The sequence below is a fragment of the Pituophis catenifer genome, unplaced genomic scaffold (genome assembly GCF_029215685.1).
Source record: "Pituophis catenifer annectens isolate HBS135680 unplaced genomic scaffold, rPitCat1.0.hap2 SCAF_14, whole genome shotgun sequence".
Taxonomy (NCBI): domain Eukaryota; kingdom Metazoa; phylum Chordata; class Lepidosauria; order Squamata; family Colubridae; genus Pituophis; species Pituophis catenifer.
In genome coordinates, this window is record NW_027256894.1 from 4,080,983 (window position 1) to 4,106,846 (window position 25,864).

General features: G+C 43.0%; 1 protein-coding gene across 1 annotated transcript in view; it reads left to right on the forward strand.

The window, feature by feature from the left end:
- MEGF11 (multiple EGF like domains 11) overlaps nucleotides 1-25,864 on the forward strand; it is a 478,493-nt gene that overhangs the window by 274,879 nt on the left and 177,750 nt on the right. The window contains exon 7 of the mRNA XM_070953314.1: nucleotides 3,494-3,668. Within this exon, the coding sequence (XP_070809415.1) occupies nucleotides 3,494-3,668 (175 nt within the window). The remainder of the gene's footprint in view (nucleotides 1-3,493; nucleotides 3,669-25,864) is intronic.

Genomic DNA, 25,864 nt, shown 5'->3' on the forward strand with positions numbered 1-25,864 from the left:
GGATGGGATGGGATGGGATGGGATGGGATGGGATAGGATAGGATAGGATAGGATAGGATAGGATAGGATAGGATAGGATAGGATAGGATAGAATTCAATTCTTTATTGGCCAAGTGTGATTGGACACACAAGGAATTTGTCTTTGGTGCATATACTCTCAGGGTAAATAAAGACAAAATAAAATACATTCATCAAGAATCATAAGATACAACACTTAGTGATAGTCATAGGATACTAATAAGCAATCAAATCATACTAGGAAACAATAAAAACAATATAAGTTGTAAAGATACAAGCAACATGGATATAGCCACAAACGGGAAGAGATAGGTAGTAGTAAGGATGAGAAGAAGAATAGTAATACAGTCTTAGTAGTTAACCTTGTATCAGGAGTGGATGCTTTGCTGGAGCTGAATTAAAAAGAAAAATAGAGACCGAGGGAGACACAACTTGTTTTGAATCAATTTCACTTTCCTCAGTGAATCTCATAAGTGGGATTTGCACAGAGAAGGATAAGATTCAGAGTCAGGAGATATGAGCTGAGACAGAATATTACCGAAGGCCAGAAATATAGATTTTAAGAGACAGAGAGAGTGAGATTAAAAAATACCCTTTAGGTTTTCCTGAATGGCGTATTGGCTCTTAATTCTGTTCTTCTTGCTGTTTGTCTCTTGCATGCTTATTATTTAGGGGAATAAAACTTTGTGCCACTCATAAAATAGCCGTATTTCATGTTGGTAATTTGTTTTTAAAAGGCCTAACCTTTTATATTCTGATGAAAGGCTCCGCCTTGCAGGAGAAATGCTTACTAGGTGAAGTGGTGTTTGGTTGAATTGTAATATACGGATTCTGACTGCAAGAAACATCTATTACTTTTGAAAGATTTAATTTAGCTATTGCGGAGCCAAGTTGCTTGAAAACGTAGCGTTGTATGTGCCACAAGGAAGAAACGCAAAACCAGAGAAACTAAACTATTACTTTGCCTTTTTCATTTTCTGTTTTCATTCCACGGAGATTAATAGAAGCGGAGGTGGGAGGAGGCACTGGCTGTTTTTATGAGTTTTCATCTAAATGTTAAGAGGTGTGAACCGAGGAACATATAATTCAAAGAGTGTGTCAGTTGGAAACTTTTCTTATTTTTTTTTATTAAGCTGATTAATTGTTTTAATTAGTTACTCGAGGAAGCATGAGACAGCTACAGAACTTGGTAATTTTTAGGCACAACATTATGTGCTAGCTCTTCCGTTGATAGCTTAAGTAGGGGGTGTGGGGGTAGAAACTAGGCCAGCCAAGTAAAACTTTTCCTGAGGACTTTATAATTCTGGCTTGCATTTCCAAAGTAAAGCCAATGCAATCCTAGGCTGCATTAACAGAGGGATAGCATCAAGATCACATGAAATATTAGTATTTATTTATTTATTTATTTATTTATTTATTTATTTATTTATTTATTCAATTTATATGCCGCCCCTCTCCAAAGACCCAGGGCGGCTCACAATACACTCAAAAAATCACTGTAAAAACACTTAAAAATTAAAAACATTAAAAACATTAAAACCCATTCACACCAATCATGGCCGGATCTCGTAAGATCACAAAGCGAGAGCAACAGCCCCAGGCCTGCCGGAAGAGCCAGGTCTTCACCGCTTTCCGGAAGGCCAATAGGGTGGGGATGGTCCGGACCTCAGGAGGTAACTGGTTCCAGAGAGCTGGGGCAGCCACAGAGAAGGCTCTCCCTTGCGGACCCACCAGCCGGCATTGTTTAGCTGACGGGACCCGGAGGAGACCAACTCTGTGGGATCTTACCGGTCGCTGGGAGCTATGCGGCAGAAGGCGGTCTCGAAGATAACCTGGCCCTGAGCCATGTAGGGCTTTAAAGGTAATAACCAACACCTTGAATTGGCTTAAGATGAAATTTTTAATTGTTTTTAAATGTTTTAAACGTTTTAATTGGTAATGAGTTTTAATTGGGCCAAATTTATATATCTTTTAATTGTTTTTTAATATTTGTCCTGCATGTTTTTTAATTTTGGCTGTACACTGCCCTGAGTCCTCAGGGAGAAGGGCGGTATAGAAATTCAAAAATAAATAAATAAATAAATAAATAAATAAATAAATAAATAAATAAATAAATAAATAAATAAATAAATAAATAAATTGTGCCCGGAGACCAATAGGGAGCCAGTGCAGCTCGTGGAGAATTGGTGTAATGTGGGTGTACCTAGGTGCACCCACGACAGCTCACGCAGCTGCGTTCTGGACCAACTGTAGTCTCCAAACACTTTTCAAGGGTAGCCCCATGTAGAGCGCGTTGCAAGTAGTACCGCTTTATAAAGCCTTATAGGTTAACCAAGATAACAAATTCCAAAGATGATCTTGCCAGATGTTGCTCATCCTGAATAGGGGAAGCCTTCTCTGTCCAAAACAATGCTTTGGGTCCTAGAGGTGGACCACAAAGAGACTTGGTTTCCTTATAATTAATCCCAGCATCCTATCTCCAGGATTTTTGGACAAATAACCATGATCCCGTAGACTTTTCCTCCTGAACCTTTCTCCACCGACATTGGACCTGACTATTTATTCTGATTCTGGGTTCTTTGCAGATTTCTCTTCATTGCCCTTCCTATCCACTCAGCATGGTGATGTTCTTCCTTATTTTATTTATTTATTTATTGGCTCGATTTATATGCCGCCCTTCCCCAGAGAGTCAGGGCAGCTAACAATGCATTAAGCAATAGCCTTCATACTTTTGTATATACCTGCTTAGTAGGGCTTTCGGCCCCCCCAAGCGATGTTCTTTTTTATACAAAGTCAGCTTATTGCCCCCACAATCCGGGTCCTCATTTTACCTACCTCGGAAGGATGGAAGGCTGAGTCAACCTTGAGACTGGTGAGATTTGAACTCACAGTAATTGCAAGCAGCTGGCAGCTAAGTGCTAATTAACAGCACTTTAGTCCGCTAGGCCACCAAGGCTCTTCTTCACAAGAAGCCTGTCTCACTCCCAGCTCCTGGTTAATTTTTCTCATGAGCTTTTGGTGCCACAGAAACACCGGCCGTCTTCTTATTTCTGACAGATTGCACGTTTCTTTAGCTGGAACGTTTGTAAACGTTTGTAAGAGCCTGTAGTACAGTGGACTAATGCACTTTTATTAACATCTGCTGCTTGCAATTACTGCAAGTTCAAATCTCACCAGGCTCAAGGTTGACTCAGCCTTCCATCCTTTCTAAGGTAGGTAAAATGAGGATCCAGATTGTGGGGGCAATAAGCTGACTTTGTATAAAAATATACAAAAGTATGAAGGCTATTGCTTAATGCATTGTAAGCCGCCCTGAGTCTCCGGAGAAGGACAGCATATAAATTAAAGCAAAAAAAAAAAAAAAAACCCTGTGCGACATTTAATTGGGTCAGATGTTGGCTTCTGAGGACCTGCTGGGGTTGCTTTTCTTCCTGGCGGAATAGCTGATTAATCCCGGATCTCTTTTTTTTGACAGTTGCCATCCTCTGTCTGGCGAATGCAATTGCAAAGCTGGTTGGGCAGGCCTTTACTGCAATGAAACGTGTGCGCCAGGGTTCTACGGTGAAAGTTGTCGTCTTGTTTGCCATTGTCAAAATGGAGCAGATTGTGACAGCATCACAGGGAAATGCACCTGTGGACCAGGATACATGGTAAGTCCTGACCTCCTTCTATTATTATTATTGTTTTTATTCATTGAAAACTCAGTCAACTGAACATTCAAAAATGCATCACAGATACCATTGACTGGTGCTAATGGTTGATACGGGTTGCTGCCAGCCTCCTAGGTATCAACCAAGTACCTTCTTAAGATGTACGATGTTCCAAGTATCACAGTTTTCTGCAGTTCCGCTGGTGTTATTGCAGGAAGCTGCAATTCACTGATGTATCTTATAAAATTCTTGGACATGGTACCAAGTGCCCCAATGACAATGGGTATCATTGTTACATGTTTCATCCTGTTCTGTCCCCGTTCCACGCACACATCCCCACAGACGGCCCGGAGTTAATAAGCCACACGACAAAACTCTTTGATAATAAAGCTGGCAGCAACCCAGTGGCTAGCTGCCAATTCAGACTTTACTCACACAAAACAAAGATTGGACTGCAGCATTCCGATAAAACAGGCAGAGTGTCAATAATACAAGGATTAGTCCAAATGCAGTCTGATAAAGCAGGCAAAGTCCAGTAACACAGAGATCATGGAGTATTTCCAGTTTTTGCTCGTCACAAACTGAACCGGCCACCACACCCACATTTATACCCTGTGGGGTGTGGTCCAGTGACTCAGCTAATCTCTGGCACGCCTTCCCTTCTGCTGTGCACGCTTCTCCCTGCGCCTCTGTCGCGGGTCCAGCCAGCACTTATCTTCTTCATCGCTGTCCACCTGTGGCTGCAGGGATGTGCTTGGCTCTGAGCCTATCGTTTGGCCTTCTGTGTCCTCCGGAGGCATTGCCAGAGAGGAGGGTCCTGGAGAGGGAGGCCTTGCCAACTCCTCCCCCTCACTCTCAGAGTCTGCATCTGTCGATAGCCCAGGCTCAGGCAACGGAGCCACAACACATCCATAGCCATGTAGTTTCGATGGCCAGGTCGCGATTATTATTATTGTTGTTGTTGTTGTTGTTGTTTGTTGCACAGTCAGCTAGATGTTGTTCAAACTGGATTTGGCATTTTTGCCTGCCTGTTGAGTTCTTCCCAAGGACTTAGGACAGGCAGATGCAGATGTTTGAAGGTGTTACAGATAACATCACAGGATGGAAGCTGTTCTGAGAGACACGAAGCCCAGCCCATCTACTGGTATCTCAACTACTACCAGAAACATGTACCAATAATGATTTATTTTTGGCCAGTGACAAAGCCAAGAAAGTAGCTTCATTCTGGCAGTTTAAAGTTTGATCTAGACATGGAAGAAGAAGAAGAAGAAGCTGTTCTTGCATTCACAACATTAATTGTTTTATCAATATATAAAATACACAGAAAAATAAAAGTAGGAAATTAAGGGAAGGAAAAAGAGAGGGGGAAAGAAAATATGAAGTACAAGGGAAAGAAGAAAAAAGAGTTGACTTCCAACTCTTTTTAGCACAGTACAAGATAACATTCCCACCTCAACTTATTACTTTTATACATTAGTACATAACTCACCATTTCTATAACAACGGATCTATCAAATCGGCAAAACTAAAGTCAAAGTTTTATTTTTTTTTTCCATCACAAGCACAAAATCCAGAAGTGATATCCAAATGAAAAACATAATTAAATATATTGTCCTGTTTGAATAAAGCAATCAGTTGAAGAAGAATGATTTTTTTAAAATGTTATCTAATTCTGGGTTTTATTTAATTGACCAAACTAAGTAATAATTTTAATTAGCAATTTTATGATGTTTGTGTGTCTATATTTTTCTTGACTGTACACCTCCTTGAGTCCTATGGGAGAAAGGCGGTATAGAAATATAATTAATAAATAAATAAATAAATAAATAAATAAATAAATAAATAAATAAATAAATAAACAAACAAACAAATAAATAAATAAATAAATAAATAAATAAGAAGCTGTTCTGAGTAAAAGCCACCTTTTGCAGTTGACTGATGGTGAATTTGTCAATGTTGTGGTGCTCCAGATGTTTTGGGGTTTCACTCAAGGCCCCTTTTACTATTGGTCCTTCCTTGGCTTGCTTTTGCCACAGTCGTCCTATTTCTATTTGCAGGTCTTTGAATTTTATTATCTTCTCGAGTTCTTTCTCTTCTCTTCTGCTGTCTCCAGGTACTGCCACATCCACTATCCAAAGTCTTTTGCCTATCTTATCAACAATTTATTAAGCCTGGGCTATTATTTTTTATTGTAGTGTTTATATGCTCTCTTTTGAACAGTGTTCTCAGCAAATGCTGGTAATTTAGGGTCACTCCAAGCTTTAGAACTGCCAGAAATATGCAGATGATTCCAAGCAAAGTTGTTTTCTGGGAATGAAATGCTCTGAGGTCAGAATTAATTTTTCAGCTATTTTGACTATTGTACTTTTGCTTTTTTTAAATGTTTATTGTCATTTGTCATAATATAAAATACAAATAAAATAAAGATAATGGGGAAACAGGGAAGGGGGAAAGAGGAAGAAAGCAATGACTTCCAACATTTTTGACGCAGTAAAATGCAAAATAAAGTGACAACCTTTAGCTTTTTACTTTCATATATTTAGTGAATTCATTTGCATAACAGCAAACTAACCTAATTGGCAAAACCCCAAGTCAAAAATTTCATTTTTGCTTTGTTTTTTTTTGAGCAGAAACTCCAGAAGCAGTTCCCAACTAGATACAAAACTGAATACATTCTTTTCTTTCATTAAAATGGTTAATTTTGCCAACTCCATCACTTTTTCCATCCATCCATCCTTCCACTGTGAGAATTGATGTATCTTTCCATTTTTTGCACATATGACAACTACATTGTTCAGGCTTGTTACACTCCAGTAATAATGATGGGAAATAGAATTAAGGAATCCTGTTTCTCAGGATTCAGGAATTCAGTGTCCAGGGATTCAATTCTTAATTTAATAAGCAGGAATTTGAAAAATCTTCCAAATTTTGTCAGTAATGTTATTTTCAGCACTTTTTAATTTCTCTGTAAGCTTGACAGAGTGAAGGTCCAAAATTTTGATGAAGGCGAAGCAAATTGTGAAAAGAGCAGCTGTCTTTTTCTGATTGCTCTTATAACAATATCAGCAAGGATCAAGCAGGACAGTGATACTTAATTTGGAGAGACTTGGGGGGTCAAGACTTAGAACAGTGATGGCTAACCTTTTTGCCATCGCGTGCCAAAAGCGGGGGAGTACGGGGTGGTCGCACGTGTGCGTGGCCACACCCATAATTCTATGTGTCCTGCCCCCCCGCGCATGCACACACAACCCCCCCATGCTTCTCCCGCTTTTGGCATCTGATGGCATGGTGGACCCGGTAGGCCTGTTTTTTCGCCCTCCCCAGGCTCCAGAGGCTTTCTAGGAGCCTGGGGAGGGCAAAAACAGCCTTCCCCACCCCACCGGAGGCCAGAAACAGCCCGTTTGCCAACTTCTGGTGGGTCCAGAAGGCCCGAAAATCAGCTGGCCAGTGCATGCATATATGCTGGAGCTGAGCTAGGGCAACGCTTCGCGTGCCCACCAATATGGCTCCATGTGCCACCTGTGGCACACATGCCACAGGTTCGCCATCACGGATTTAGAAGCTCTAAAAATACAACAAATTTCTCAGCCTTTGGGTTATTATAAAATTATGAGAAGGGAAATAGACATTCAAAAATTAGATATGTTATGTGGAAGCCAAATAGTTAACATTTTACATTCTAACTCTTGTTTCTAAAAGAATGAGGCAGGGGGAAAAAAGGAAAATATGAAGTGGTGAGCCATCTGTGAATGTACCATCAGAAATAAAGAGTCAGTTTATTAGGTCAAAGTAATTTCTCTTGCAGAATGAAAAAAAAACTGTTGTAGTCAAATGTCAGGGCTGCCATGTGCCATTAAATCTATGCTAGGCATCCCTTCGTTTGTAGTATTTGTACATGTCAGCCCCTTTGAAAAATATATTTGTATCTTCCGTTTTCTGTTCCCTTCCTTCCTTCCTCGCTCCCATCCTTCCTTTCTTTCCTGTCCTCCCTCCTTTCCTTTCTTCCTTCTTTCCTTCCTCTTCTTCCTTTCCTCCCTCCCTTCTGTCCTCTTTCTCTCCTCCCTCCTTCTCTTCCTCCCTCCTCTTCCCTCCTCCCTCCCTCCCTTCCTCTTTCTCCCTCTTTCTCTTCTCCCTCCCTCCCTTCCTCTTTCTCTTCTCGCTCCTTTTCCTTCCTTTCTCTTTTCCTTCCTTTCCTCCCTCCCTTCTTTCCTTTCTCTCCTCCCTCCTTCTCTTCCTTCCTCCTAACTTCCTCCCTCCCTGCTTCCTTTTCTCCCTCCCTCCCTCACTTCCTCTTTCTCTTCTCCCTCCTTTTCTTTCTCTCTGTCTCTGTATATATATATGTATATACTGTATGTATGTTTATATGTATGCCTCTCTTTCTGTGTGTATATATACAGACTGACACATATGCACACACCGACCCAAAAACACATCTTTGTATCCTTGTAGGTTTTTTTCCCCTTTTTCATTAAGCATTCTCTTTAAGTACCGAGGTAAATCTCACTGCGTCAAATGAATCCACAGGTAGAAGTGACCCTTCTCCGTTTGCTCTGAAATGCTTAGCTTACTCTTGGCAGTTATCCCAAAAGCATCCAGGTCCGCTTTCTTCTGGTTCCAACAAATGTAGTTCTAACCGAACACATAACCAGGTTAGCAAACATAATTAGATAAGGATGGATTATATCCCTAATGAAGTAGCTGAGAACAACTAGTAGAAGACAATTTACAATTTACCGTTTATCACCCTCCCCAAGCTCCAGAGGCTTTCTAGGCGCCTGGGGAGGGCAAAAACAGCCTTCCCCACCGCCCCAGAGGCCCTCCGGAGGCCGGAAACAGCCCATTTGCCAACTCCTGGGTGAGCCCAGAAGGCCCGAAAATCAGCTGACCAGCACATGCGTGCGTGCTGGAGCTGAGCTAGGGCAACTCTCCCGTGCCCACCAATATGGCTCCATGTGCCACCTGTGGCACACGTGCCATAGGTTCGCCATCACGGACTTAGAAGCTCTAAAATACAACAAATTTCTCAGCCTTTGGGTTATTATAAAATTATGACAAGGGAAATAGATATTCGAAAATTAGATATGTTATGTGGAAGTCAATTTATTTGAGAATCTTGATCAAGTAAATTGATTCTCTCCTACTTGGGCGGGGGGTTGGACTAGATGACCTGCAAGGTCCCTTCCAGCTCTGTTAATCTGTTAATCTGATTCTCTCAAATTGCACTTGAGTCTGAGGGAGTGGTAAAATCCAATTTTTTTTTCCTACCAGTTCTGTGGGCGTAGCTTGGTGTGTGTGGTGTGGCTTGGTGGGCGTGGCTCGGTGGGCATGGCATGGGAAGGATACTGCAAAATCTCCATTCCCACCCCACTCTGGGGCCAGCCAAAGATGGCATTTGCCGGTTCTCCGAACTACTCAAAATTTCTGCTACTGGTTCTCCAGAACCTGTCAGAACCTGCTGGATTTCACCCCTGGTCTGAGGGGGAAAAACAGTCCTTCCAGTTTACTCAGGGTCAAGTGGAGAACAGACCACAAGTCATAAAAGCCCACTTCTTAACAACACAAACACTTTCTCTTTTATTTATCACATTTATATCCCACGGCAATAAAAAACAACTCTCGGCAGTTTTACACAATATAAGAGAGCACTAAAACGTCCAGAGTACTTGAAAAGGTCTAAAACTATCATATTATTTAAAAAAAAATATTCAACATAGATCAATACAAAGAAAGGGAGGACAAGAACTCATGTAGAACGATGTATGGAATGATCTCTCTCTGACGAAGATAGGAAATTTCCAAATGTGGTAAATAAATATCTCTGGTTTTTGCATCTTAACAGAATAACCGAATAGAGTTGGAAGGGACATTGGAGTTCTTCTAGTCTAACTCCTTACTCAAGCAAGAGACCATATACCCGTGATGGCGAACCTATGGCACGCATGCCCAAAGTGGCACGCAAAGCCATTTTGCCCAGCACGCACCACCTTGCCTGTTTGACTTCCAGGTTTCCGGCACGCATGCGCATGTGACGATCAGCTGTCCTTCACGCGTGCGACAGTGCCAAAAACCGGTGCATGCATGCACGCCGGCCAGCTGATCATCTGGTGCGCATGCATGCTAGGACCTGGAAGTTCAGCTTTTCTGGAGTGCAGCTGTGACGAGGGCACGTGTGTGCAACAGGGTGAAATCCAGCAGGTTCTAACAGGTTCTGGAGAACCGGTAGTGGAAATTTTGAGTAGTTCAGAGAATAGGCAAAAACCACCTCTGGCTGGCCCCAGAGTGGGGTGGGAATGGAGATTTTGCAATATCTTTCCCCTGCCCCGCGCACTAAGCCATGGCCACAGAACCGGCAGGGAAAAATTTTGGATTTCACCCCTGGTGTGCACGTCACATTTTCGAGCGACCTTTTCAGCACTTGGTGCTGAAAAGTTTCACCATCACTGCCATATACTATTCCAGACAAACGACTGTTCCATCTCTTCTTAAAAACTTCCAGTGTTGGAGCATTTACAACTTCTGGAGGCAAGTTGTTCCACTGGTGGATTGTTCTCACTGTTAGGAAATTTTCTCCTTAGTTCTAGGTTGCTTCTCTCCTTGATTACTGTAGAGAGAAGAGGGGGGGTTTGTGAAAAGATGACTTCCAGATCTGACAGGTTGACCCATTCTCCAAAGCACCTGAGGGCAGGACAAGGAGCAACAGATGGAAGCTTGTTAAAGAGAGATCCAACCTAAGAGCCTTGGTGGCGCAGCAGACTAAAGTGCTGTTAAATAGCACCAGCTGCCTGCAATTACTGCAAGTTCGAATCTCACCAGGCTCAAGGTTGACTCAGCCTTCCATCCTTCTGAGGTAGGTAAAATGAGGACCCGGATTGTGGGGGCAGTAAGCTGACTTTGTATAAAAAAGAACACCGCTTAGGGGGGGGCCGAAAGCCCTACTAAACAGGTATATACAAAATTATGAAGGCTATTGCTTAATGCATTGTAAGCCGCCCTGAGTCTCTGGAGAAGGGCGGCATATAAATCAAATTAAAAAAAAAAATCTGGGGATAAGAAGAGAAGGCATGGGGAGATTAAACTGTGTGATGAATGGTTGAGGAAACTAGGTATGTCTAGTCTAACGAAGAGAAGTGCTAGGAGTGACATGATAACTGTTTTCAAGATCCTTCCTTGAGCATCCGTAGAGAGAAGAGTGGGGGGTTTGTGAAAAGATGACTTCCAGGTCTGACAGGTTGACCCATTCTCCAAAGCACCTGAGGGCAGGACAAGGAGCAACAGATGGAAGCTTGTTAAAGAGAGATCCAACCTAAGAGCCTTGGTGGCGCAGCAGACTAAAGTGCTGTTAAATAGCACCAGCTGCCTGCAATTACTGCAAGTTCAATTCTCACCAGGCTCAAGGTTGACTCAGCCTTCCATCCTTCCGAGGTCGGTAAAATGAGGATCCGGATTGTGGGGGCAATAAGCTGACTTTGTATAAAAGAAAAGAACACCGCTTGGGGGGGCCGAAAGCCCTACTAAGCAGGTATATACAAAAGTATGAAGGCTATTGCTTAACGCATTGTAAGCCGCCCTGAGTCTCCGGAGAAGGGCGGCATATAAATCGAACCAATAAAATAAATTGAACCAACAAATTAAGGAGAAATTTATTTATTTATTTACCGTATGGCATGTAACTAAGAAGAAGTCTGGGCACACTGAGAATATATCTGCCGAACAAAACTCCGCATTGGAGACAGGAAGGGCATCCGGCCATGAAAACACTCTGCTAGCTCCATTTAGTTGCCCAGACTCCACCCTGCAGGGGATGATGGGGCTGTTAAATGAAGATGATGATGATGTAACTAAGGAGAAACTTCCTAACAGTGAGAACAATTAACCAGTGAAACAACTTGCCTCCAGATGTTGTGGGTGCTTCATCACTGGACGTTTTCAAGAAGAGACCGGACAGCCATTTGTCCAGAATCAGTGGTGAAATCCTACCGGTTTGCACCAGTTCGGGCAAACCGATAGTGATAAAAGCTACCAGTTTGGCAAACCGGTAGTAAAAAAAAGCTAACAGTTGGTCCGAACCGGTATTTCCAACAATCAGCTGTGCTGCGCAATTTAAAATCGCTAGAAAGCAGGAAATCCTGCGTGAATCTAAATTACGCGGCACAACTGTCCCCCCCCCTTGCTGTTCTACTTACCTTCCCAAGCCTCCTTTTTCCGCGCACAGCGTGTGTTGGGCACATACTGGGTATGCACGTGCATAGTATGAGTTTGGCAGCACCACGCATGTACAGGTAGCAAACTGATGGCAAACTGGGGAGGATTTCACCACTGTCCAGAATGGAATATGCTTGAGCCAGAGTCTTCACTAGAAGACCTCAAAGGTCCCTTCTAACTCTATTATTTTATATTCTAAACTAAAAACTAACAAACCAATAAACAAAAAAGATAATATCTACATAGACAGTTTTCTGTCACTAGCGATGTGTCTTTCGATCTGAAATTCTAGAACATTTTCTTAACAAACAAGTCTCAAACTCTGCAAAATTTTGAAAATCATTGTTTTGGGTCAGGCTGGTTCTGGTTGAAGCCCAAGTTACTTAGTCATAAATAAATAAGTTCTTCACTTTATTTTGGTAATAACTGGCACACAATAATAATAACAAGACAATAATAAATAACAGCAACTACAGTAGAACAAATGCAAAGAGGAGAATGGCAGCTCCATATGGGTTCTGGAACAACATCTGGATATAATGCAGTATAGATATAGCACATTGCTTAGGCAAAGAGTGAAATTCAGAGCTGAAGTTAAGATTTTGATTTTAGGAATGAAGAAGGGAAGAATTATTGCTGCATTATTGGGCTGAGAAATTGATTAGAGCAGCTTTAATTAGAGAAAGAAAGTACACGGTAAACCACCACTGATGAAAGTAATAGTGTGAACAGAGAAAAGAGGATTTTTTTAGATTATTTGTCTATATCCCCACCCACTCTGTTGTGAACGTTGATTGCCAACACATAAAATTTAGCCACAGGAAGTTTTTGGCCTGCAACTATTTGTTCAATGACCAAAGTTCAAAGTTATAATGGTTATGACGGTCCTCAGTGTTGTGGCCCTCGCAGCCACCCTGTTGTCACATCTGGACAACTTCTTGAGAGTCAGCTCACATTTATTTAGTTAGTTAGCTAGTTAGTTTATTTTTGTTAGTTGCGAAGTCGTGTCCGACCCATTGTAACTCCATGGACCACATTCCTCCAGGCCTTCCTGTCCTCTACCATCCCCCGGAGTCCAAGCAGGAGACCCTACTACACCATCTCTGACAGATGGCAGTCCAGTCTCTTCTTGAAGGCTTCCAGTGATGAAGCTCCCACAACTTCTGAAGGCAACTTCAGTTCCATTGGTTGATTGTTCTCACTGTCAGGAAATTTCTCCTTATTTCTAGGTTGAATCTCTCCTTGTTCAGTTTCCATCCATTATTTTTTGTCTGGCCTACAGGTCCTTTGGAGAATAGCTTGACCCCCTCCTCTCTGTGGCGGCCCCTCAAATATTGGAAGACTACTCTGGGTTTTTTTTAACCCCTTCCAACTGTTCAATATTAGCTGCGGAGCTTGTAACTGAGGCTTCCCTCACATTTTCTTCCATTAAGAACGGAAATAATAACCCCGAGTTTCGAAATGGAACTCCCCCAAAGGTCGATTAGGTTCTGCTGGCCCACTCTGGAAATAACATTTCATCTCCCACTAAAGAGCTATTTCCACAATGACATTTAAACAACTCGGTTATTGGAGATGGCACCATAATCACTGAAGCATATTTAGGTATTAGTCGCGTTGCACTCCCATAATGTACAATAGTCTCTGGCAATTAGTCCAGGAAGAGTCGTTAAGCTGGGAATCGCTAATTTATGGCAGCGGAAGTGTCTTTGTTATCCTCAGGTTAAGCCGGTTTCGGAGACATTGTCTCAGGACAATGAGGGTTATTGAATTCTGGGAGGCCTGCTGGAATGGAGGAGGCTCCATCAGGAGAAGACTGTCCCATAAGCCAGGGCATAGTCACAAACTGGAGAAAGTGATTAGAATAGAATAGCTGGAAGTGACCTTGGAGGTCTTCTAGTCCATCCCCCTGCTCAAGTAGGAGAACCTATACCTTCTCAGACAAGTGACTGTCCAGTCTCTTCTTAAAGACCTCCAGTGATGAAGCACCCACAACTTCTTGTGGCAAACCGCTCCACCAGTTAATCGTCCTCACTGTTAGGAAGTTTCTCCTTAATTCTAGATTGCTTCGCCAACCATTTTCTCTTGTCCTGCCTTCAAGTGCTTTGGAGAATAAATTGTTTGTTTGTTTGTTTGTTTGTTTGTTTGTTTGTTTGTTTGTTCGATTTATATGCCGCTCTTCTCCGGAGACTCAGGGCGTCTTACAATGCTTTTAAGCAATAGCCTTCATACTTTTGTATATACCTGCTTAGTAGGGCTTTCGGCCCTCCCTAAGCGGGGTTCTTTTTTATACAAAGTCAGCTTATTGCCCCCACAATCCGGGTCCTCATTTTACCTACCTCGAAAGGATGGAAGGCTGAGTCAACCTTGAGCCTGGTGAGATTCAAACTTGCAATAATTGCAGGCAGCTGGTGTTACTTAACAGCACTTTAGTCTGCTGCGCCACCAAGGCTCATTCCAGCCTTTCTGGGATTGCTGGAAAATCCACAATTGGGATAATGGACATATTAGATGCACCGATTCTGCAATTTCCCTAAGTGGATGTGACAATCTGTGGGAATGAGCCTGGTGAGATTTAAACTTGCAGTAATTGCAGGCAGCTGGTGTTATCTTAACAGCACTTTAGTCTGCTGCGCCACCAAGGCTCTTTGACCCCCTCCTGTTTGTGGCAGGCCCTCAAATACTGGAATGCTGCCATTGTGTCACCTCTAATTCTTCTTCTCTCCAGAGTAGCCAAACCCAAAGTAACATACCCCAAATCCATCTCAAGGCTCTTATCTAGGGTAATGGTGTGTGGGGATGACCTTGGAAGAGATGCTGCCTAGGAAATGGTCAGAAAAAAAGAGAAGGCATAGCCCAGAGCTTCATAATGGGCAGATAGAGAGGCTTGGAAAAGACACCCCACCACTTAAATTCTCAGAATGTAAAGGAGACGGTGGAAGTTTTGTACGTTCAGAACTGCAAGATTAATGACAGCCTTCCAGGGAGAACAGAATAACACCTTTCTGGTTTGGTGAACCAGCGGGGGGGTTGGATAGGGGATGGTCCACAAGACATTATACCAGTGATGGCTAAACTTTTTGCCATCGCATGCCAGGAGGGGGGATGGGGGGATCTATGCGCCCTGCCCCTGTGCATGCATGTGTGACCCCCCCCCCGCTCCTGACACACGATGGCCCGGTAGGCCCATTTTTCTTTCTCCCCAGGCTCCAGAGCCTTTCTAGAAGTCTGGGGAGGGTGAAAACAGCCTTCCTCACACACACCCCGGAGGTCCTCTGGAATTCGAAAAAAGCTCATTTGCCAACTTCCGGTGGGACCGGAAGGCCCGTTTTTTGCTGTCCCCAGCCTCCAGTGCCTCTCAAGGCATCTGGGGAGGGTGAAAACTGCCTTCCCCATCCCCATTCGGGGACCAGAAGTTGGCAAACAGGCTGTTTTCAGCCTCCGGAGGACTTCCGGGGGGTGGGGAAGGCCGTTTTTGCCCGCCTAGAGATGTTCTGGAGCCAGGTGAGAGAGAAAAATGGGCCTTCCCCATCATCCCACGAGGCCCTCTGAAGGCAGGAAACAGCCTGTTTCCCTACTTCTGGTGGGCCCAGAAGGCCCGAAAATCAGCTGGCCGGCGCTCGCATGCGCGCCGGAGCTGAGCTCGCGTGCCCACTGATATGGCTACACTAAGGTGACCAGACGTCCCGCTTTTGGCGGGACAGTCCCGCTTTTGAGCAATTTGTCCCGCGTCCCGCGGCGTTTCAAAAAAGTCCCGATTTTTCTTGAGCCCCAGCTGATGGCTAGAAGAAAAAAAAAACTGTTTAAACTCTTGCCCGGGGCTTCAAAGGGCCGCCCTACAGGCAATCAGTGTAAAGCAGTTTTTTTTTCCCCTAGCTAAGCTTCAGAACCGAAACCGAAACCAGGGTCTTTGGTGCAGCGTGACAAAATGAGGCAGAGAGAGATTTATTTTTATTTTTATTTTTCCTCCCCAAAAAAGGTAGGTGAAAAACTGCAAACAATGGGAAATTTAGGAGGAGACTTCAAGATTTTAAAACACAAAGGAAAAAAAGCTGTATTTAACTAGGGAATTGTAATAATTGAGATACTATTAATTGTATATTGTGTTGAAAGCAGAAATGGTTAAGTTGTGGTTCGGAGGAATATATGGGAGAAATTATTTGGTTTATTATTATTGGTAAATATAATTAATTGATTTGTAAGAAATTGGATTGCATGGAAATAATTGGAATATTCATGTTCATATTGATTAATATACAAAAAAGATAGTTTTATAACTAATTGATTTATATTAAAATGTTGAATTTGTATTAAACAACTGTATTACATAATTACATAATTAAACAATGTGAGGATGGATATAAAAATAGATGATAATGGGAAGGGGTATAATATAGAATAGAAGGGAAAAATTGAATTTGATTAAGATTAGAGATGAGGATGAAGAGTAATATTGGTTTTTTAAAAAAATAGATGAGGAATAAATATGGCAAAAAGGAAATATAGAAATTGTAAATTTAATTGAAATGACTAAACGCTGTTTAAATTTGTGAACCAGCCAAATATTCTGTTCAAAGAAAATACATTGTATGTTTGTATGTGTGTTTCTAATTATTGCTATTTATTCATATTTGTTCTCTTTTATTCTTTAAAGTTTAACAATTCATTCTTTATCTTAATATCTTTATATTTGCTTGGGGTTGGCTTTCTTCCCTTTCATCTTTTTTATTGTACAGCAATCTTTCTCCTCAAACCTACCACCTCTCTCTTTTCTTTCCTTCTTACTTTCTCTTCCCCCCACCCTCTTTTTCTCCTCCCTACTTCCTCTTTCTTTCTCCTTCTCCTCCTCTCTTCCTCCCTCTCTTACCCTCACTCCTACTCTAATTTCCATTCCTTCATCCCTCTCTATTGCTGTAATCCTTTAATGCATATGGACTACTCAGAGGGCTGAAAAAGTTATTTTTGACTGGTCCTCGCACTTTTGACCAGTCCTCGAACTTACGACTGCCCTCACATTTTACATTTTTGCCCTATCTTGTCATCATGGTGAAGAGAAGCAGTTGTGAAATGAGTGACGTGGTTGTTAAGAATACTGCACGGGCATAAATGTGAGGATGGTCATAAGTGTGAGGACCAGTCAAAAGTGCGAGGACCTGTCAGAAATGACTTTTTTCAGCCCTCTGGTTAGTCCTTTTGTGCATATGGACTACTCAGAGGGCTGAAAAAGTTATTTTTGACTGGTCCTCGCACTTTTGACCAGTCCTCGAACTTACGACTGTCCTCACATTTTACATTTTTGCCCTATCTTGTCATCATGGTGAAGAGAAGCAGTTGTGAAATGAGTGACATGGTTGTTAAGAATGCTGCATGGGCATAAATGTGAGGATGGTCATAAGTGTGAGGACCAGTCAAAAGTGTGAGGACCTGTCAGAAATGACTTTTTTCAGCTCTCTGGTTAGTCCTTTTGTGCATATGGACTACTCAGAGGGCTGAAAAAGTTATTTTTGACTGGTCCTCGCACTTTTGACCAATCCTCGAACTTACGACTGTCCTCACATTTTACGTTTTTTTCCCTATCTTATCACCATGGTGAAGAGAAGCAGTTGTGAAATGAGTGACATGGTTGTTAAGAATGCTGCACGGGCATAAATGTGAGGATGGTCATAAGTATGAGGACCAGTCAAAAGTGTGAGGACCTGTCAGAAATGACTTTCCAGCCCTCTGAGTAGTCCCTATACACATAGCCATGGCCACCCGGTCACATGACCAGGTAGCCACGCCCACCCAGTCACATGGCCTCCAAGCCACGCCCACACAATAAGCCACGCCCACAATGGTGTCCCTCTTACCAATGTTAAAATCTGTTCACCTTACCCTATACACATAGCCATGGCCACCCGGTCACATGACCAGCTAGCCACGCCCACCCAGTCACATGACCAGCTAGCCACGCCCACAAAATAAGCCACGCCCACAATGTCCCTCTTTACCAATGTTAAAATCTGGTCACCTTAGGCTACACGTGCCATCTGTTCACCATCACGGCCCTATACCATGTTAGACAAATCCAATCTCTTCTTGAAAACTTCCAGTGAGGGAGCACCCACAACTTCTGGAGGCAAGCTGTTCCACTAGTTAATTCTTCTCACCATTAGGAAATTCCACCATATTTCCAGGTAAAATCTCTCTTTGATAGGTTTCCACCCATTGCTTCTTGTCCTGCCTTCAGGTGCTTTGGAGAATAATTTGACCCCCTCTTCTTTGTGGCAGCCCCTGAGATATTGGAAGACTGCTATTGTATCATTAAACCAGACAGCAACCTCTAATCAGATAATCATTCAATCAGTTTATTACAGTCTTAGACCAGGGACCAGAACAAATAAAAACTCTTAGTAAATATACGATTAAATTTTCTAGTATAAAATAATAAATAACAACTTAAAATCTATAATAACATCCAGTCTATCAATTATACATGGTCCATATACTAAAATTACAATCCATAAACTGTGCGGCCCATTGTCGGTTCAACGCTAAAAGGGAAAGGACTTGAGCAGTGCAAAGGGTTTGCCACATATGTTATATAACATAACTATGATGGAGAAGACATGGGTTTGCGACGAATCCCCAGTGCGGCTGTGCAGAATCTGGCCACCTGTGCTGTAGTTATGGACTTTTCTTCCTTAAGCAGCCACTGAAGATAGGTAGTATCGGAGCGGCCAGAATACCTATTGGCAGAAAATGTTTTTTTTCCAGTGGTGAAATCTAAAATTTGTTACTACCGGTTCTGTGGGTGTGGCTTGTCGGGGGGGGGGGTTAATGTGACTGGGTGGGCGTGGCCAATTTTTTTTTTAACTTTTAAAACCATTTTTTCTACAACCTCTTCGGTGAAGAGGTTGTAGAAAAAATGCTTTCAAAAGGCTCTGACGATCCCAGCTGAGTTGCCTGATCGTCAGAGGCATTTAAAAGAAAAAAGCCTCTGCTGATCAGGCAACTCAGCTGGGATCGTCAGAGCCTTTTGAAAGCATTTGATAATCAGAGGCTTTTTTTTTCACTTTTAAAAAGCATTTTTTTGGCCAAAGAGGTTGTAGAAAAAATGCTTTTAAAAGTAAAAATAAAGCCTCTGATGATCGTGTGCCTCAGCTGGGCATGGGGGGGGGATTTTTGCTACCGGTTCTCCGAACCACCCGCCTCCATCGCTACCGGATTGGGTGATCCAGTCCAAACCGGGAGCATTTCACCCCTATTTTTTTCCCCTAATCTCTGTGTAAAAGGAACATCTAAGGAGGATGTGACCCACACTCTCCACCTCTCCTGAGCTGCCAGAACAGAGTCTTTCCGTCAATGGTATCCTTTTGTACTTGCCATACAGGACGGCTGATGGAAGCGCATGGCACTGTGTGAGCAAAAACGCTTTCCATGGTTTGCTGACTCCAACTGACTAAGATAGCTGGTAGGAATAACAACACGTCTAATGGCATCTGGAGCCAGAAACAGCGGAGCTTTCCTTAAGTCCGCCTGCCTCTCGATGTCCTCCTCCCTTTGTCCCCAGGTTTGTCTTGCTAGGATTGACGCTCTCTTCTTTGTGGCAGCCCTTTAGATACTGGAAGACTGCTATCATTTGACTAGGCGGCTCAGTGGCTAAGACACTGAGCTTGTCGATCAGAAAGGTTGGAGGTTCAGCAGTTCGAATCCCTAGTACAGGTCTCCTGCGTGAACAGGGGGTTGGACTAGATGACCTCCAAAGTCCCTTCCAACTCTGTTACTCTGTTACTGGCATTGCAGTGGAGCTGCTCGGAAGGCAGCCGGATTGCAGAGTCCCTTTAAGGTACTCTGATGCGGGGGAGGGGGAGGGGGGACCATAAAGGGACAGGCCTCAGGAGCTGCCTTTTCTGCCGGTTCCTTGGGTGTGGCTTGGTGGGGTCATGTGACTGAGTGGGCATGGCCAATTCGATGTCACCCTGCCTTGCCGTGAGTGATGTCAAGTTGGCCATGCCCACTCAGTCACATGACACCACCAAGCCACGCCCACCAAGCCACGCCCACAGAACCGGTAGTAGAAAAATTTAAATCCCACCACTGATGTCACCCCCAGTCCTTCTTTTTATTAAATCAGACAGCAATCTCTAATCAGAGAAGCTAATTCTACTTTATTGTGAGGTTACATTAACAGACCCTTGCAAGTCTAAAAGTACAAATTGCCCTCTGTCTCTTTTACAGCTTGAGAAGCTAGGGAGGGTCTCTCCTGAGCCTCTTTCTCCACCCATTATGCAGCTGTGGGTTAGGCTGCCTCTTATCTGATTGTTCCCTAGAAACATCTCTTCTCTCACACACAAGGTCATTCCCACAGATTGTCACATCCACTTAGGGAAATCGCAGAATCGGTGCATCTAATATGTCCATTATCCCAATTGTGGGTTTTCCAGCAATCCCAGAAAGGCTGGAATGAGCCTTGGTGGCCAGCAGACTAAAGTGCTGTTAAGTAACACCAACTGCCTGCAATTATTGCAAGTTTGAATCTCACCAGGCTCAAGGTTGACTCAGCCTTCCATCCTTTTGAAGTAGGTAAAATGAGGACCTGGATTGTGGGGGCAATAAACTGACTTTGTATAAAACAAAGAACACCGCTTAGGGGGGGCCGAAAGCCCTACTAAGCAAGTATATACAAAAGTATGAAGGCTATTGCTTAACGCATTGTAAGCTGCCCTGAGTCTCCGGAGAAGGGCGGCATATAAATCGAACCAATGAATGAATGAATGAATGAATGAATGAATGAATGAATGAATGAATGAATGATAATTTGACTATTGGGACTCACAGCCTTGATTCCAACACATGAGAATGCAAAAAATTGTGCAGCCCAGAGGCATATTTGGGATGGTAGATTTAAGTCTAGTGAGGAGTCAGCAGGACGGTTGATGAAGCTTGGTAGAAACTGAACACGTCCCCGTTGCCACAATTTTCCACTGCTCCTCATTTTTAGAGAAGCCAAGCTGACAAGGAAGGGGGGAAGGGGGGGTTCTCAGCAGAAAGACCCATCTATGTGCTTTATTTTGGTGGACCGAAGCACATCTTCATTCTGCCTGCTTGCAAGGAGTAGTCAATGATTGCCAGTTGTTTTAATGCTACTCTTTAAATTCTTGGGTTGAGTTTTTTGTTTTTGTTTTTTAAAAATCCTCTTTTTTATTATATTCAAATGCACAAGGCTATAAATAACTTTTGAAGGCCTTTTAAACTCCAAAAGGCATCATTGTAGACAGATTTTTTTTAATGCTGTCAGATGTTTGAGTATCTCTAAATCCAGGTTGCCTGCTCTCGGCCCACCCATCTGGACAGCTGCAAATGCTTTGAATAGAATGAATGAGCTGTAAGGAACCTTGGAGGTCTTCTAGTCCAGCCCCCTGCTTAGGCAGGAAACCACATACCATTCCAGACAAATGGTTATCCAATCTCTTCTTAAAAGCTTCCAGTGTTGGAGCATCCACAACTTCTAGAGGCAAGTTGTTCCACTGATTAATTGTTCTCACTGAAGAGAAGAGAAGAGAAGAGAAGAGAAGAGAAGAGAAGAGAAGAGAAGAGAAGAGAAGAGAAGAGAAGAGAAGAGAAGAGAAGAGAAGAGAAGAGAAGAGAAGAGAAGAGAATAACAGAGTTGGAAGGGACCTTGGAGGTCTTCTAGTCCAACCCTCAGCTTTGGCAGGAAACCCTACACCACTTCAGACAAATGGTTACCCAATATCTTCTTAAAAACTTCCAGTGTTCCAGAATTCACAACTTCAGGAGGCAAGTTGTTCCACTAATTAATTGTTCTAACTGTCAGGAAATTTCTCCTTAGTTCTAACTTGCTTCTCTCCTTGATTAGTTTCCACCCATTGCTTCTTGTCTAAGTGATTAGAATAGAATAGAGCTGGAAGGACCTTGGAGATCTTCTAGTCCAGCCCCCTGCTGAAGCAGGAGAACCTATACCATGTCAGACAAGTGACTGTCCAGTCTCTTCTGAAAAATCTCCAGTGATGGAGCGGCCACGATTTCTGGAGGCAACTTCTGTTCCACTGGTTAATTTGTTAATTTGTTAGGAAGTTTCTCCTTAAAGAATGAGGATTGAGTGCCGGATAGTTCTTGGCTGGAAAAACAAAGAATATCCCAAGTCTTCGTTTGCTTTTCTGCCATTTGGACTGCTGCTTTAAATGCTGATAGACTTGCTGATTTTTTAAAACCCACTAATAACTATAATCCAGCCTGTGAGTGACTTTGCATGTACCTTAAACAGCATCATCCTGATAAAAGTAAAAAGAGAGAGATCAGCATGTCTGGGATTAGCAGTTTCAGGAAAGGTAGAAAGAGGACAAGCAAGGCTGTCTGGGGAATTCTGAGAGTTGAAGTCCACCTGTCTTTAAAGTGGCCAAGGTCGAGAAACACTGTGCAAGACGATAGTGCGTGGATCAGATAAAGGAGGGGTTGCAATTGCAAGATGCTTTTCAAAGAGTCACAACCGTAAGCCTTGCAAATGAAGGATGCAGCAGCATCTATTGTGAGGTAGTCACAGTTACTTTGACATGTGGGAAGTCAATGTAAGTTAACTGGCTGGGGAATTCTGGGAGTTGAAGTCCACTCATGTTAAAGGATGCTGGCTGGGGAATTCTGGGAATTGATCCACATATCCAAGGTTGGTCTCCAACCTTGGCAACTTTAAGACTTGTGGACTTCAACTCCCAGAGTTCCTCAGCCAGCTTTGCTTCAATTTATATTGGTTCAATTTATATGCCGCCCGTCTCCAGAGACTCAGGGCGGCTTACACTGCGTTAAGCAATAGCCTTCATACTTTTGTATATACCTGCTTAATAGGGCTTTTGGCCCCCCCTAAGCGGTGTTCTTTTTTATACAAAGTCACCTTATTGCCCCCACAATCCAGGTCCTCATTTTACCTACCTCGGAAGGATGGAAGGCTGAGTCAACCTTGAGCCTGGTGAAATTCGAATTTGCAGTAATTGCAGGCAGCTGATGTTACTTAACAGCACTTAGTCTGCTGCGCCACCAAGGCTCTTAAAGGATGCTGGCTGGGGAATTCTGGGAGTTGGTGTACATATCTTGAAGGATGCTGGCTGGGAATTCTGGAAGTCCACCCATCTGAAAGTCACCAAGGTTGAGAAAAACTGTCCAAGACGATAGTGCATGGATCAGATAAAGGAGGGGTTGCAATTGCACGATGCTTTTCAAAGAGTCACAACCGTAATTAAATTAAGGACACAGTAGCAGCACCAATTGTGAAATAGTCACAGCTACGTTGGAAAGTAGCAAAGCTGGCTGAGGAACTCTGGGAGTTGAAGTCCACAACTCTTAAAGTTACCAAGGTTGGAGACCCCTGTTTTAAAGGATGCTGGCTGGGGAATTCTGGGAGTTGGTGCACATATCTAGCTAAGGTTGAGAAAAACTGCCCAAGACGATAGTGCGTGGATCAGATAAAGGAGAGGTTGCAATTCCAAGATGCTTTTTAAAGAGTCAGCAAATGAAGGACACGGCAACATCACCAATGGTGAGCTAGTCACAGCTACATTGACAGGTGGGAAGTAACTCCAGCAGGATTTTGCACCTTGGAAAGGACATTTTTTTTCTCCTCTGAGCAAACTCATTTTTAATTCTTAGCCGCAGTCCTCTGCACGAAAGAAGTTGGCTGCGTGTGCATAAATACATTTTGATTAGTGACATCTAAGCAGCATCTATGAAGTTGCGGGGGGGGGGGGGAGGCAGGAAGGAAGGAGTGAAATCCAGATCAATCTGTATTCCTAAATGTGCCTGCGTTGAGGTCAGCAATGAAAGATTAGGAGTTCAAATGCTTCCCGTCTTTAATTTTGCTTCTGCCTGATGGAGCTCTGTTGATCGCTTGCCTTTCTCTTGAAATACATTCCAGTTGCTTTCAAAGGAGGGACGGAAAGGAGAAAGAGCAAGGCGTCCATCGATAATTTAATTCAAAAATAAAATTTAAGAAACAGCCATTTTCATTCAAGGAGAGGAGGGAGAAGAGCCAAATCCCATACAGGTATAGTCCTCGATTTACAACCACAGTTGAGCCTGTTGCTAAGCGAGAGATTTGTTAAGTGAATTTTGCCCCGTTTTATGACCTTTCTTGCCACTGTTGCAGAGGTGGGTTTCAGCAGGTTCTGACCAGTTTTGGAGAACCGGTAGCAGAAATTCTGAGTAGTTCAGAGAACCAGGTAAATACCACCTCTGACTGGCCCCGCCCCCATCTATTCTCTGCCTCCCGAGTCTCAGCTGATCGGGAGGAAATGGGGATTTTGCAGTAACCTTCCCCTGCCATGCCCACCAAGCCACGCCCACCAAGCCACACCCACAGAACCGGTAGTAAAAATATTTGAAACCCACCACTGCACTGTTGCTAAGTGAATCACTGCAGTTGCTAAATTAGTAGCATGGTTGTTAAGTGACTCTGGCTTACCCCACTGACTTTGTTGGTTCGATGGTCACAAAAAGGGATCATGTGACCCCTGAGACACTGCGCCCGTCATTAATACGAGTCCGTTGCCAAGCATCTGAATTTTGATCACGTGACCGTAGGGATGCTGCAGAAGTCATAACTATGAAAAATGGTCATAAGTCACTTTTTTCAATGCCGCTGTAACTTCGAACAGTCACTAAACAAATTATTGTAAGTCGAGGATTTACCTGTATGGTCGTTTTTTGCTAAATTTTTTAGGATCTGTTTCCTGTTGTGGGGATAATTGTGCAGAGAACCATTCTGCCTTTTTGCTTAAGAATTAAAAACAGAGTTTTGTGAAAGCTTTGGCAGACGTTGTTTTTTTAAATTGTTTTCTATTATTTGCATATCCACTTCCTGTCTCTTATACAGGTCAGAGCAGAAGTTATAAAAGGATTCTTGTATAAAGTCATTATCTGTTAATACTGTCTCACCTTCCTGAATTTACTCTTGTCTTTTTCTTTTCTGCTTCTTTTCTCAGTTTGTATGCCAGCCAGCTTCCTAATCTGTTTGCAAACTGAAAATGTCTTTGTTTTGAATTGTTCAGTTTTGTTTCTATTTCCCAGGCAGTTAACATAGACAGTTGCTAGGGTAGCGATTGAATTTGGTATGAAAATTTTGAGTCTGTTAGCGTCTTCTTGCAACTCAATTTCATCCAATATCCTTAGAATCTTTTCGTGAAATAACTATACATCAAAAAATCTCTATATCATGCAGATTTAGTAGGGCTAACCATTCCTCAGGAATGCTTGTGAATTGTGAATTTGCATCATTCTTGTCCATTCGTGACATGTTATCTCATTTATGAAATGACATTTTATGAACAACAAGTGGACACCAAGTTGACACTAGTGGTGCAAATCATTTTGCTTGCACGCTTACTTCGGTGTCAAATCAAATCTTTATCATGGTCACAAACCAGAATAAGAGGGACAAAATGCAAGCAATAAAGACTAACAAGGAGACGGACGAGGGAAGACATGATAACTATGTCACCGGTCCGACTAACGAACCCAACAAACATGGACACCAGGGGTGGGTTCTACTTACCTTTACTACCGGTTCGCATCACGCCCGCGTACGCTCTTCTGCGCATGTGCAGACCACCTATGATGACGTCTGGGTCAGTGGGCAGAGCCTCCCGCCTGTTTTACTACTGGTTCTTGCGAACCAGTCCAAACCGGGGGCAACCCATCACTGACACACTCAGGAACTTTGAAATCCCAAAAGCAAAACTTTATTGAGTACATCATTTCGACCCTGAAGAAAGCAAAACCAACTCTAAATTTTCCCGCACAAGCCTGCATAGTTAAGAAATAAATATAAGAGCCTTGGTGGCGCAGCAGACTAAAGTGCTGTTAAATAGCACCAGCTGCCTGCAATTACTGCAAGTTCAAATCTCACCAGGCTCAAGGTTGACTCAGCCTTCCATCCTTTCGAGGTAGGTAAAATGAGGACCCGGATTGTGGGGGCAATAAGCTGACTTTGTATAAAAAAGAACACC